Source organism: Haliaeetus leucocephalus, unplaced genomic scaffold, assembly GCF_000737465.1.
Source record: "Haliaeetus leucocephalus isolate CR32 unplaced genomic scaffold, Haliaeetus_leucocephalus-4.0 Scaffold184, whole genome shotgun sequence".
In the NCBI taxonomy this organism is placed as follows: domain Eukaryota; kingdom Metazoa; phylum Chordata; class Aves; order Accipitriformes; family Accipitridae; genus Haliaeetus; species Haliaeetus leucocephalus.
Window position 1 is genome coordinate 11146339 of NW_010972620.1, and position 12944 is coordinate 11159282.

A 12944-nucleotide genomic window follows, 5' to 3' on the forward strand; every position below is an offset into this window, starting at 1 on the left:
TCCTCTGCCACCCTGGGGCAAACCTGCCCCTGCCCCAACCCCTGCCTCTCCCCCCCCAGCTTGGGGGGGTGCGAGTACCTCTGGGATAGCCCCTGCCTGGACCCCCTCCCCTGAATGAACCCAATGCCCCCAGTCAGGGGTTCCTCCTCCCCCCAGCACCACCACACCACAGGGCCAGCCCCCAGCCAGGCAGAGCATGGGTTTTCTGGGGGTGACAAACTGCCACGCTAGGGACACCCCAAAAGGACACCCCTTGCCCCTTCCTACCCCACACAGCAGCTCAAGCAGGCGTGCAGGCATGGGGTGCCTGGTGCTGCTGCAATGGGGCCAGGACTTGGGGGGGGGGGGCACAGAGAGCAGGGGAGGCTGTGGGGTGGGACTGGGAGCCCAGAGCAGGGTCCTCCTGGGGCTCAGGGCATCACCTGGGCCATCCCTGAGCCAGGTGGTCTGCGGGGGTCCCCAAGCACAGTCCCACTCCATGGGACATGGAGATGGAGGATGCCCGTCCCCCGTCCCCCGTCCCGACCTGCCCCGAGAGCAACCTCTGGCTTGGGGTGCTGCCAGTCCCTGGGGCACTCCGCTGCCCACCCGCCCCGTCGTGCCACACCGTGGGACGGGGAAAAACAGGAAGCCCTGTGCCCTCTCTGTGGCCAAGGGCCGGCCAGGAATGTGCCGAAGCAGCTGGTTCCTGCCAGGAGGAGCCAGGATCAACACGTCCGAGAATAGCGCGTGAGCTCATCGCCACATCCCGCGGGAGCCTCCAGCACCCCCGGGCGTGCAGGGGTGCACAGCCCCGGGACCCCCCTTGCAGGGCACCCTCATCCCAGCCTTATGCCCCAGCCGGGCTCAGGGCACACGCTGGAGCCTCTCCTGGGGTGGGGGTCCCTGGCCAGCCTCAACATGGGGGCCACAGAAAGCCCTGGGGAAGGGCAGGGCTGGGGCCAGCAGTGGAGCCCGTGACTCATTCGTGTCTCGACGTTTTGGAACTCAATTACCCAAGTGTGAGGCCAGGAGCACCCCTGAGCCCCCCCCCCAAGGCAGATGCCGGCAGGGGTGCAGGGCGGGCGGGTGCTGGGTCCCACTCCCAGCTCTGCCTCTGCTCCTGGGGGCAGCAGGAAGAGGGCAGCGGGGGGGTCCGGTGGGCTCTCCCACCCCTGGGACCCGCCAGCCTTAACCCGCAGTAGTGGGGGCACTGCGTCCCGCTGCTCAGCGTGACCGTGGTAGGCTGGAGGTGCCCCCCCTCGCTGTCATCCCCCCTCGCTGCCACCCCTCGGGGCTCACTGGGTGCCGGCACCTGCAGCCCCCAGCAGCCAACAACGACAGCAGCTAAAAATACCGTGCCGGCAGCAGGGCAGCCCCGTGCGCGGGAAGCTGTGGGCAGCGGAGGGGGGGCGTGCGGGGCTATTCTCAGAGGGCTGCGGGACTATTCCTGGCCGGTCAATATTGATTCAGCCAGCTCAGGTGCAACAGCTCAGCCTGGCAGCACCGTATTTAGGGCTCGGTGGGAGGCGAGGCGGGTGGCTGAATCGGGAGCATTGTCCGAGGGAGGAAGAGGGCAGGGAGAGGATGTGAGCTCTGTAATCTTCAGCGAGCGGCTCCCGGCAGCAGCCCGGGAGAGGGGCACACCCCGGGCCTGCCGCCGGCGGAGGGGTGGCCAGCCAGAGCCGCTGGGCTGCACGGAGCGTCTGCCCTGGGGACGGAGGAAGGGGGCCAGAACACGTGCCGGCAGCTCCTGGCAGGATTTGGGGGGGTGTGGGGCACAGGGGGGCAGCTGCCAGTCCTGGCTCCGGCAGTCTCTGAGCTGCTGGGTGACTGGCTGCTGTACGCACGGACACCGAGGGCTCCAGGTAGCAAAGCAGGTCTCGGGCAGCTCCCTGGTTCCCCGCTTGTTCTAGGCACCTTGGAGCGGTCCAGGAGAGCCCGGGGCTGGGTGGCTCCAGCCAAATAGCTCTGCATGCTCCTGAGCCCGCATCAGAAAGCAGAGGAGAGGGCGAGAGGCTGGTTGCCCCCATTCACTGCTCTGGGACATGCCTGTCCCCTCTGGCAGCTCCCCCAGGGCTGCATCACCAGCCACAGTGCAGCCCCCCCACGCCAGCACGTTGGGAGCTGCACGAAGAGCTGAAAAACCACAGCGAGAGTGCTCAAAGTCAGACACCGCGCCAGGGTTTATTTCCATAGGCGCAGGCAGGGGCTGAGCAAGACTCGTCATGGCTGCCCCGTGCCCAGGAGCCACCCGGGCAAGGCTGGGCTGCGGCAGGCTGGGAGCAGCCCGGTGTGCAAGGTGACAATAGCAACTGGGAGCACAAGGGACCCTGCAGCCTGCACACCCCAGCTCTTAGGGGATACTGCTGCCCTGTGGTGCCTGGGAAGCAAGTTGGGGATGGGCAGGGCTCTGCATGGGATCAACACTGCTCGCTGCAGCCACAACCCTGCATAGGTGAAGTCGGTGTCACCACTGCCATCACAGGCGCCTGAAGTCCTGGAGGGCCACCCGGGCAGCATTACGTCCTGCTGCTCCCATCACTCCTCCTCCTGCAAGAGACCAGAAATGGGGGGTGGTGGGCAGCTCCAGCCCCAGGAGATTGGGGCCCAGGGCTGCATCAGCGGAGCTGCCCCACGTCCCTGCCCATGCGAGGGCAGAGAGGGGAGTGGACACTCCCCCGCCCCATGCTGCCCTTGCACCTCTTCCACATGCCCCTGCCCTCCTCCTGCAGCCCCCCAGGAGGGTTCTGGCTCCCAGCCCTGCTCACCAGGGTGAGCTCCACTTCCACACAGGTACAAGCCCGGAACTGGGGACCGGTAGCCTGAGTAGGATGGTACCGGCCGGGCAAAGTACAGCTGGTCCAGAGACATCCCTCCGTGGAAGATGTTCTGCAAGCAGAGCTCTGTGTAAGCTGGCTGTGCCTGGCCCAGGGCTGTGTGCCCACCAGTGCTGGCACCAGAGTGATGCTCAGAGCTGAGCCTGCATGGTACCCACCCCCCCGGGCAGCCCGAAGATCCTCTCCAGGTCTGGTGGTGTCAGGATGTCCCTGCCGATGACGGATGCCTTGAATCCCGGGGCATAGGCTTCTATGCAGTCAAACACTAGAGGAGGATGGAGGGACTGGCCGGCAGGTTGGGGGGACATGTTGCCTGCCCCCTGAGCACCTCCAGGGTGGCTCTGCCCACAGGCAGGGACCAGCACTCCTGGTGTTACCTGCGTCTGTGTATGCGTTACGTACCCATGTCCACATATGCATTACATACCCGTGTCTGCGTATGCATTTCTGGCCTGCTCGTCCCAGGGCCGCCCACCCGCCAGCACAGAGGGGGTATACTGGGTGAAGAGGGACACGACGTGGCAGCCCCTTGGGGCCAGCCCTGGGTCCAGCGCCGAGGGGATGCAGAGCTCGATCATGGGCCTGGGGGAGCAGGGCATCAGCTGGGCAGGCAGAGGGGAGACCCAGCTACCCCAGACCTCTTCCGCCAGCACCACCCGCCATGGCTGCCCTACCCTTTCCCCAGGGCACTGAGCTGTGCCAGTGCAGGCTCCTACCTGCTGGAGGGGTGCCCGTGGGTGGCCTCAGTGAAAGCCTGGTGCAGGAGGTGGGTGCCCTCGCAGTTGAGATGGATGGAGCACTGGTGGTGGGGCAGGGGCTGGCCATCACGGGCATTGGGGGCAGCCAGGAAGCTGGGCAGCCGATCCACCGCCACTGGGCACAGGAGGGGGGGACAGGGGAAGCAGGGTGCAGCCTCTTGCTGAGCCCGGTGCCAGCGTCCCTCCAGCAGGGATGGCGATGGAGGTGGCCCCACCAGTACCTACCGTTGATCTTGGTGACAGGGGACCGTGTGTCAACCTGCTGGATCTGCTGGACAAAATCCTTCGGCAGCTGCTCCTGGGGTGGGAGATGCCGGTGCAGAGGCTGGCTGTGAGGGGGCACTGCGGCTGGGGGCACGCTGCCACACCAAGTCCCTACCAGCCCCACGTGCCCTGTACCTGGGGGATGAGCTCCAGGAAGGTGATTTGGGGGGAGGCGTTGGACAGCACCAGTTTGCTCCTCACCTCCGTCCCATCCTGCAGTGTGACGCCCTGTGCCTGACCGTCCCTGCCCAGCAGCACGTGGCACACCGCCTGGGCAAGCGGAGGGGACAGGACTTCACCAAGAGCATCCCGCTGCCTGCAGGCCAGCCAGGCAGCTCCCTGCACCCAGACACCCCGTACCTTCTCAGCAAAGATGTGGGCTCCCCGGGCAGCTGCTGCACAGGCGATGGCTTGGGACAGGGCCCCCATCCCACCAGCCACGTAGCCCCAGGCCCCCCGCTGTCCCTCCAGCTCACCCATCACATGGTGCAACAGCACGTACCTGCGGTGGCAGGACCACAGGTTAGCCTCTGGCCAAGGGGACGGGTCTGTCACCTGCATGGGCATAGTGAGGGTGGTGCCATGGCCCCCATAAGATGGGACCATGCCAGCTCATAGGATGCCAACTTAGTTACAGGGAGCACCCACCAGCCGGGACTTGGCCCAACCTGGGGACCAAGGTGTCCAAACAGCGAAGGGGCAGGTGGGGACCACTTGGGAGAGACATATAGCAGCGATGTGGGGCAGCCCCTTGCCCAGCCCCAACCCCTGGGCCTCCCCGGCAAGGCCGAGCAAGTGGCAGGAGGGAGAGGCAGTGGGGCAGGGCATGGGGTACTGGGGCGCAGCAGAACCAAGGAGCTGTTGGCACAGAGGATGGCATGAGGGGACGGTGCAGCCATGAGCCCCAGGGATAGGGACCCTCACCCGCTGCCAGGGGTGTGGGGACTGGCCATGGCTCCAATCACCGCGTCAGTAGCCAGCGTTGCCTTCAGGGGCTCCGACTCAAACCATTGATCCAGGATCTGGCCCAGGAAAAAAAGAGCACGAGGCTCAGGGTGGGGGGCTGCCACAGTGCCCTCACAGGCAGGCAGTGAGGCAGCCGGTGGCTCCACACCACTACTGCTGGCACTCACCTTGGAGATGGGGGCTGTGAGCACCTCGTAATAGCGGGGCAGCTGCTGCCCCAGTGCCAGCGCTGGGGATGGAGAAGAGGTGTGAGACTTGCCTGGCTGGGTTTTGGGGGTCAGGTGGTGGGACCAGGGTGGGCAAGCCTGCCAGAGCCTACCAGCCCAGCTGGTGCTCCTGAGAAGCCTGTGTCCTGGGAAGGGGCAGCTCTGCATTGCCTGCCCCAGGTGCAGGCAAATACCCTTTGCCATTGGGGGCTTTTGGCATCCCAGACGTACCTGCCTGCAGCAGGGGTTGGAGGGCTCGCAGGGCTCTGAGCCGCTGGAGCAGGGAGCCCTGCCCCAGGGCAGCTGTATCCACCGGTGGGACATCCAGCAGCGGGCTGAGGGCCGACACCAAGCCCCCCATGAACGCTTCATACTCAGGGTAAGCCTGAAAAGGGGATAGAGGGGGGACAACAGGGACTGCGCCACAGTGGGTGCAATGGATACTCCACCCAGGAGCATCCCTGCCATTCCGTGGGCAGGGCAGCCCCTTGGGAGCTTTGCCATGCTGGGTGCATGCCCCTGTGGTACCTGGGCATCCTTCTGGGAGAATTGAGCGATCTGCCGTTGGGTCTGGGCCATGTTGTGCCCCAGAAGGAGGGAGCGGGGGGGGCTCCTGTCCTCCAGGAGCGGGGTGAAGGAGTAGGGGTCCCGCGGGAGCACCCTCAGACCATGCCGCTGCAAGACAAGGATGGCAGGACCCACCCTGCGGGGACAGCTTGGCAGCAGGCTCACCCTGTCAGCATGCCGGGAGGGGCTGGCAGCCCGGCGAGGGATGGGTGCTGGTACCTGCAGCTCCAGCTCGGTGTAGATCTGCGGCCGCAGCAGGCTGAGCAGGTATGATGCCCGGGAGAACTTGAAGCCTGGAAGATGTGGGACAGTGACGGGTGCCCGTGCCCAGGGCTGGCCAGGGACGGGGGGGCAAGGGTCGTGCAGGGGTACCTGGCACGATCTCCTCTGTGACGGCCGCGCCGCCCAGCACGTGGCGTTTCTCCAGCACGGCCGTGCGCACCCCTGCCTGCTGTAGGTAGGCAGCCTGCAGGGAGCATGGCATCACGCTGCCCATCCATACAGGTGGAAGGTATCTTCATCACCCCGAGCACCCTCTTGCACGTGGTGCCCCCCTCACCAGGGAGGGCCCCGCTCCCCACAGCCCTGTGGGAGCCCCCAGCCCCATAGGCACTGCCACCAAGACCCTCCCTTGCCCACAGCACAGACCCTCACAGGTTCCCCACTGTCCCCTGGGGACAGAGGAGACAGCACCCTGCTCTTGGTACTCACTGCCACCAGCCCGTTGTGCCCTGCAAGGAGAGAAGGAGGAGAGCAGAGCCCGACGTCAGGGCAGTCCCACAGCACAGAGCACCCTGCCACACCTGGGGCGCAGGGCTGCCACAACCCCCCAAATAACAGGGTTCTGGACACGGGGATGGAGGTGACAGGGAGCATCCTCCCCTGGCCCTAACAATGCAGGGGAGGGGGGAAAGAGGAGCTCAAGGCAGATGCCCCAGCTGTGCCCTGCACGCTGGGGGGCTGCAATGTGTGCCTGGCCGTGCCAGAGTCCTGCATCCTCCCTGGCACAAGGAGCATGCCAGGGGTCTGCAACGTGCCCAGCACCTCTGTGGTCCCCATCTGGCCACCAGCCCTCCGCCTGCCCCGGGGGAAGGGCACCTGGGGGTCCCTGCTAGCTCCCCGCAGCCCGGCACTGGCTCCCTCGCCTTGCGTTACCTGCCCCGATCACCACCGCGTCGTACTCCCGCTGCAGCTGGTCTGCTGCCCCGGCATGGGCCAGCCGCGCTCCCGACAGCCCCGGGGAGAGATGCCAGACCCACAGCCAGTGGGAAGGGCAGCCCGTGCCCAGTCTTGCCCAGAGCCCAGCTACCCTCACCCCGCAGTGCCTGGCCATGGCTGCCCTGCGCCTGGCAGCCTGGACTTTGCTTTCGTGGCGGAACTTTTCCCAGAGCTTCCGGGCATGGGGAGGGGACGGGGGGGCCAAGGCAGGGGATGCCTTGGCACAGGGCCAGACACTGTGTCCCAGAGCTTGCGGGCACACACCAAGCACTGCCCTGCTGGTGCTGCCCACAGCAAGGTGGTCACCCTGGCAGAGTGTTGCTGGGGGCTTGCAGCAGGGCTGGAGACCAGCCCCAGTGCTGAGAAGGCGGCAGGGTCAGATCCTGCCAGGTGCTCCCCAGCCTGTACCCCAGGAAGGTGCTGGGCAGGCAGGCAGGGCCTGAGAGCCCCCCCAGCCCCTGTTCTGCTCCAAGGAGGACCCAGGGGCACATGGCTGGGGTGATGGGCCAACAAACACTGCAGGACAGGAGCTTGGCTCCCCTCAAGCATGCAAGCCCCAAGCACAGCCCTGAGAGCAGTGGGAAAAGGGGCAGCTTGAGGGTGAGCTTGGCCCAAACTCAGTGCTGTGGCTCGGCAGGGCAAATTCCTGCCCAGCAGGACAGGGCAAAGGCCCTGCCATGGTCCAGTGCTCCCTGAACCATCGTCCCCAGCCCCAGCAAGTGGCACGGAGCAACAAGGGGCAGTGGGGACCGGAGTCCCTCTGGGCTGGCCTCATCCGCAGCTGTGCCCAGGGGGGTTTGCATGTGCAAATGTGCCTGGGAAACCCATAAGCTGCTTCAGCTTTACCCCCTGTTCACAGCTAAGCTCAGCCCTGTGGCTGACTGGTGGCTGGGAGCCCGGGTGCAGGGAGGGGGGTGCAGGACAGGCTGCACCTCCCCAGTGCCTGCCAAGCCCCCGAGGGCCCCACAGCTGCCATTTGGGGATGAGGGGGAAGGGGCACACCCCCCCAGCCATTCCTCTACATAGGTTTGGCTACACCATTTTGTTCTCCGGCCAAAGCCTGGCGGTGATGCCAAGCCAATGCTATAAATCCTGCTTTGGAAACGCGCTTTTCAGCGAGATGGTGATTTGCCAACAACCTCTCAGTCCCACTCTCCGCCTGTCCCTGGAGGCTGCTGGGTGCCAGCGAAGCCCGCGGGGAGCGGGGAGGCAGGCAGTGCCAGCCCCAGCCGGGCTGGAGAACAGGAAGGCTGCCTGTGGCCGCCTGCAGCCACAGCCGACGACGCACAGACACTGAGAAAGCAGCCCAGGCGCCGGGAACACCCACACACCCGCTTTAATCCCGGCCCCCGAGGTGGCTGGAGGCATGTCAGAGCAGGGGGATGCGGGAGGGCTCCCAGAGGCGCCGGGCCAAGTCGCAGGCCTGCTGGACCACGAGCTCAGAGGGGATGATGCCCAGGTGCACGGTCAGCAGCTCGTAGCACTTCACCACCTCTGCCTGGTGGTTCTTGCTGTAGTAGCGCAGCAGCTTCCTGGGGAGAAGAAGACAGGGGGCTTGGCAGACACAGCGCAGACTGGCACCCCCTTTCTAACCACCTTCCTCCTAGAAAGTCCCTGGCAAGGACACAGCGCCCATCCACTGGCAGGACCATGGCAACAGGCTGGGGATATGGGCTGGTGCAACCCCGGTAACACCACAGCACTGGTACCACCCTGCAGCGACATCCCAGCGAGGACAGCATCACTCACAGTGACCCCCGTGCTAGCACAGCCCCAGGCCCTCGTGCCAAACCACAGGGCTGAGGACTGCTCACCTGTAGTAGTCTCCTGCCAGCATCCCAATGGGAGCAGAATCATCGGAGAGAACTGGCACCTCCATCACCTCCAGCTTGTAGCCCTAGGAAGAGATGACAGCAGAGGACAGGAGCAAGGAAGGGATCGCTGAGGAGCCGGAGCCGGCTGTGTCTACAGCCCTCTTCTCTGCCCCTAGAAGGTGCCAGGGGAGAGGGGCTCAGCCCCTTCCTGGCCCCACGTACCAGCTCATTCTCAAACCAGAGGAAGTAGGAGCAGCAGTAGTCACCATCCTGCAGGACGAGCGTTGTGTAGCCCTTCTGCAGGTATCGCCGGGCCAACGCGATCAGGGACCAGACCTGAGGGAAAGGGGCACCTGAAGCCTGAGCAGAAAACCCTCCAACTGTCACCCACTCCTGTGATCGCCATCCCACCCCTAGCCCCACGAGCAGTACCTTCTTCTTGATGAAGGTGGCCAGGGGGCCCTTGCCCAGCTCTGAGCTGGACTTCTCTGTCAGACTGAGCGATGGTGCCATCATCTGCCCAGCTGTGCGGTCCACATAGATGAAGTGCACCAGGCCAGGAAAGTCCTCCAGGTATGTGGGATGGGTTAAGGGTGTCCAACAACTTTGGTACCCTTCCAGGACAGCCCGAGCCTTGGGGAAACCACCTTCACCCACCACACTTCTCCCCTTAAACCCAGTGCTGGGGGGACAGAGCCCCACTCCCACCTCTGCTACCCGCTTGGGGACCCCTCCTCACTGGGCTGGGTTCCCAGCCGCAGGGACGGGTATGACACCATGGTGATATTGCGCCTGCTCTTCACCAGCAGAAAGTCCCGCCAGTCCAGCAGCTTCTCCCTGCCGGGAAGAGGCGTGGTGAGAGGCTGGGACCCCCCAAGACCCACCACAGCTGAGTGTGGGGCAGCCCCCTGGGGATGCTGGCCACCCCCATGCACTCACCTCATCAGCTTCTGGGCACGGTCCCGCAGCCCCTGGGACAGGCTGTGGCCGGTGGAGGCCAGGAAGAGCTGGCGATACACAGAGCAGAGCTGCCGCTTCACGTTGGCCACTGCCTGCAGCAGCCTGAGCCGGGAGACACAGACGGTGCCAAGTTTGGCCCCTGGGTCCCCAGCGCCATAGGGACAGCCGTGCCGCCCCCCACGCTGGGAAAGGCCCCTGCCTGCCCTGGAGACTTTCCCTGGCCACCCCATACTCACTCCAGGGAGCTCCCAGGCTCACTCCGGGAAAACATCTTGTTCTTGAAGTCTGCCCAGGTGTTCTGCAACTAGAGAGAGAGAGGGCTCAGTGTCAGGCTGCGGGGACAGCAGGACAGGATCCTCACATCCACACTCCCACCTGGATGTCCTGCCCGCTCAGCTTCTTCACAAACTTGTCCATCCGCTGCCGCAGCTCAGCCAGGAACGGGTAGGAGCGTGGGGCTCCCACCTCCGGCCCCTCTTCCAGCTTCCTCTCCAGCACCAGGAAACCATCCAGCAGCTGGTACAAGGTGACGGCCACCTGGGTCGTGGGGCCCTGCCAGGGAAGGGAGAGGTGGGTCAGCCAGGACTGAACCCGGCATCGCTTCCCTCACCTTAGAGGCAGCTCACCTTGGTCAGGAGGACGAGGGAGATGCCCGGCCAGAGCGGGAGGCAGTGCATGGTGTGCGGCAGCAAGGGGCAGTAACCCTCCCGCAGGTTGGCATCCAGGAAGATCCTTCTGGGGTTTGAAGCTTCAGGGACTAGAGGCCCCAAGGTCTGGAGCAAGTCCTCTGCCATCTGGGGAAAGATGGGAGATGCTCAGCCCCCCACGGGGATGAGACATCCTGCACCAACCCAGGATGCTCTGGAGGGACACAGCAATGCCCTGAAAGCTGCACCCAGGCACAAATGAACTGAAGTAGCTGGAGGGGCCACGTGGCAAAAGATCAGCAGTGGAGAAAGTGCCCAGAGACCCCAAAAGAGCAGCAGATAGAGGGGAAGCTGCTTGCAAAGGCAGAGGTTGCAAATGCCTTATGCTGAGGCTAGCGCCTGGTTGCAAAGTGTGTGAGGCTCTGCGGCATCTGTCAGGGAAGCAGCCCAGAAAGCCCAGAGGCAGCAGAGGGAGACACCAGACTGCTCTGAGGCAGCCCTGGCCCCTCTGTGCTGACAGCTCTGGACAGGGAGACTGTAAAGAATGTCTCAGAGAGAGTGGTCAGAGCTGTCACAGTCATGCACAACATGGGGGACACAGGGCACATCCCCAGTCCTAGAGCCTGGGGCACCCACAGCCGCAGCACAGCGAGGGACGAGTGATGAGGACCAGACACTGCAAAGAGCACCAGGACAGGCTGAGGAGGTGTGGCGCTGGGAGGGACTGCAGGACTCCTTGCTCACCTGGACATCTGCAGCGTCTGCCTCCGCAGTGCCCAGCATCTCAGCACCCTCCGACCAGCTCTCGCTGCCTGCAGGGAGCACAGCAGGTCGCCCTCCCTGCCAGCTCCCCACGCAGCCCCAAAGCCTCCGCAGGGCTGGGGGGCACGGGGCAGGGCTGCTGCCTGGCTGGGCACTCACCCGTGCTGTGCCTGCCTGGTGAGGGCTGAGGCGTGTAGTAGACCTCAGGCGCAGAGAGATCATCTGTGTCCTGCTGGCGAGAATGGCTGGGTCAGCAATGGGAGCGACGCAGGCAGTCCAGCCAGAGTCCCACCCGGCAGCTGCCAATCCTAGGGACTCACCTGATCATCCGAGTCCTTCTCTGCAGCTCCATGGGAGCCAGGGCCACTCATGGGGATGCTCTCACTTCTCTTGGGTCCCTGGGGCAGCAGCTTCCCTGCCGTGGCCTTCCGAAAAGAGGGAAGAAAAAAATCAAGCCCTGGCCACCAAGGCATCATCCTGCAGGGGCACCCCAACCTGCTGCCCCCCTCCCCCCCCAACTCTGGAGCACCTGGGGGCCGAGCTCCTCCTCGGTGCTCTGGCTGGGGTACAGGTCCTGCACCAGGAGGATGAGGACGAGCAGGTCGGCAGGGCGGATGGAGCTGGCGTTGCGGCTGTGGGCCAGAGAAGGGAAGGGTCATCCAGGAGGGCGAGCGGCTGCCCTTGGGAGGGCGGCGGGGATGGGGACGGGCGCACCTGGAGTAGAAGGCCAGCAGCTTGGTGTGCACCAGGAGGAAGGCATGGCCCACCTCGTCGCCGCCACGCTCGGGGCTGGTGTTGATGTGCTGCACCACCTGCCGCTCCAGGAACTCGATGCACTGCTCACACAGCTGAGGATGGATCAGCCGCTCCACAGCCTGGGGTGCAGGTTGGGGGGAAGGCTGCTGAGTCCCCCCAGACCCAGCCACGCAGCGCCGGGGGCAGGTCTGAGCTTCCACAGCTCCAGGGAGCTGCCCCAAAGTCCCCAGCCCAGAATCTTTCCCCACATGCCTGGACTCCATGCAGCCTCACATCCCCGGGATGCCCTGAAGGCGAGGGACACCCCGGGGCACGGTACCTCCACCACAAAGCTCTGGTCCTCCTCCCGCAGACGGCTGTAGGTCTCCAGCAGGCCCCGCAACAGGCTCCAGACACGCTCCCGCTGCTCCGAATCGGCCGGCCGCAACCTGCAACGGCCAGAGTGTGAGAGCCGAGAGCCAGCCATCACCTCCCTGGGTGGGACGGGCAGCCCAAAACCCAGCTGCAGCCCAGCAGGCAAGGGGTCCTGCTGCAAAGGGGGGTCCCAGCTTGGAGACACCCATTCCCACCCCCCCGGGGCTGCATGAAGGCACCACTTGGCAGCTGCCCTGGCACCCCGGCGTGCCAGCCCGTGCCAGCCCGTGCCCGCTCACTCCTTGCGGATGAGGTGGGAGTCGAGGGTGACGAGGCCACAGTGAACCTCCACCAAGCGCCGCAGCACGAACAGCGTCCGGCGCAGGTCGTCCTCGCTCTCTGTCCCGTCGCCGTTCACCGCGATGTACAGGCAGTCCCCAAACTGCAACCGGCGAGCGGGGTCAGGTGGGGGCCAGCCGGGGCACCCCGGTCCCCGGTCCCCGGTCCCGGCCCTACCATGTGCAGGACGTGGAGGTGCCGCCCGCGCTCGGTCGCGAAGCAGGTGTAGGTGTCGGCGAGCTTCTCCAGCAGTGCGGCGCAGGAGATGATGAGCGGGGCGAAGAGGGTGTTGAGGCTGTCCTCCAGCGCCGGGCCCTGGGGCACACGCTCCCGGGTCAGCGCCCACGCACGACCGCGCACCCCCTCCCCGCACCCGCGCCGCCCCGTCCCGCCCCACCTGGCCGGCGTGGGGCGGCCGCAGCCGGCGGAGGAAGGCGGCATCGGCCCAGTAGAAGAGCAGCTCGGCCGCGGTGCTGGCGATCAGGACGCAGCGCATGGCCCGGCCCGACCCGCA

At 65.5% G+C, this 12944-nt stretch overlaps 2 protein-coding genes across 2 annotated transcripts; both read right to left on the minus strand.

Moving 5' to 3' along the window:
• Window positions 1–2461: 2461 nt before the first annotated feature.
• Window positions 2462–6913, minus strand: PYROXD2 (pyridine nucleotide-disulphide oxidoreductase domain 2). The gene is made up of 16 exons (XM_010565012.1): window positions 6736–6913; window positions 6292–6311; window positions 5953–6046; window positions 5800–5873; window positions 5542–5688; window positions 5245–5398; window positions 4975–5036; window positions 4766–4863; window positions 4202–4343; window positions 3977–4111; window positions 3803–3875; window positions 3536–3692; window positions 3247–3401; window positions 2978–3084; window positions 2751–2871; window positions 2462–2532 (listed from the first exon to the last, which is right to left on the minus strand). The coding sequence occupies exons 1-16, from the start codon at window positions 6911–6913 to the stop codon at window positions 2462–2464; spliced, it is 1788 nt and encodes a 595-aa protein (XP_010563314.1).
• A 975-nt stretch (window positions 6914–7888) lies between these two features.
• HPS1 (Hermansky-Pudlak syndrome 1) lies at window positions 7889–12935 on the minus strand. Its single transcript, XM_010564878.1, has 18 exons — window positions 12828–12935; window positions 12608–12745; window positions 12391–12533; window positions 12057–12165; window positions 11696–11856; window positions 11511–11613; window positions 11302–11406; window positions 11141–11210; window positions 10964–11031; window positions 10199–10366; window positions 9948–10124; window positions 9809–9876; window positions 9552–9674; window positions 9384–9449; window positions 9045–9189; window positions 8835–8948; window positions 8613–8695; window positions 7889–8330 (listed from the first exon to the last, which is right to left on the minus strand). Exons 1-18 carry the CDS (start codon window positions 12924–12926, stop codon window positions 8168–8170), a joined length of 2103 nt encoding a protein of 700 aa, XP_010563180.1. The 5' UTR covers window positions 12927–12935; the 3' UTR covers window positions 7889–8167.
• Window positions 12936–12944: the final 9 nt, after the last annotated feature.

Coding starts and splice junctions, on each gene's coding strand:
- HPS1 (XM_010564878.1), bottom strand. CDS start 12,926: ATGCGCTGCGTCCTGATCGCCAGCACCGCGGCCGAGCTGCTCTTCTAC. Junction 10,125..10,198: donor CCCTCGTCCTCCTGACCAAG/GTGAGCTGCCTC, acceptor CTTCCCTGGCAG/GGCCCCACGACCCAGGTGGC. Junction 9,877..9,947: donor TGAGCGGGCAGGACATCCAG/GTGGGAGTGTGG, acceptor CTCTCTCTCTAG/TTGCAGAACACCTGGGCAGA.
- PYROXD2 (XM_010565012.1), bottom strand. CDS start 6,913: ATGGCCAGGCACTGCGGGGTGAGGGTAGCTGGGCTCTGGGCAAGACTG. Junction 5,037..5,244: donor CCAACCCCTGCTGCAGGCAG/GTACGTCTGGGA, acceptor CTCCATCCCCAG/CGCTGGCACTGGGGCAGCAG. Junction 3,876..3,976: donor TCCTGGAGCTCATCCCCCAG/GTACAGGGCACG, acceptor CTCCCACCCCAG/GAGCAGCTGCCGAAGGATTT.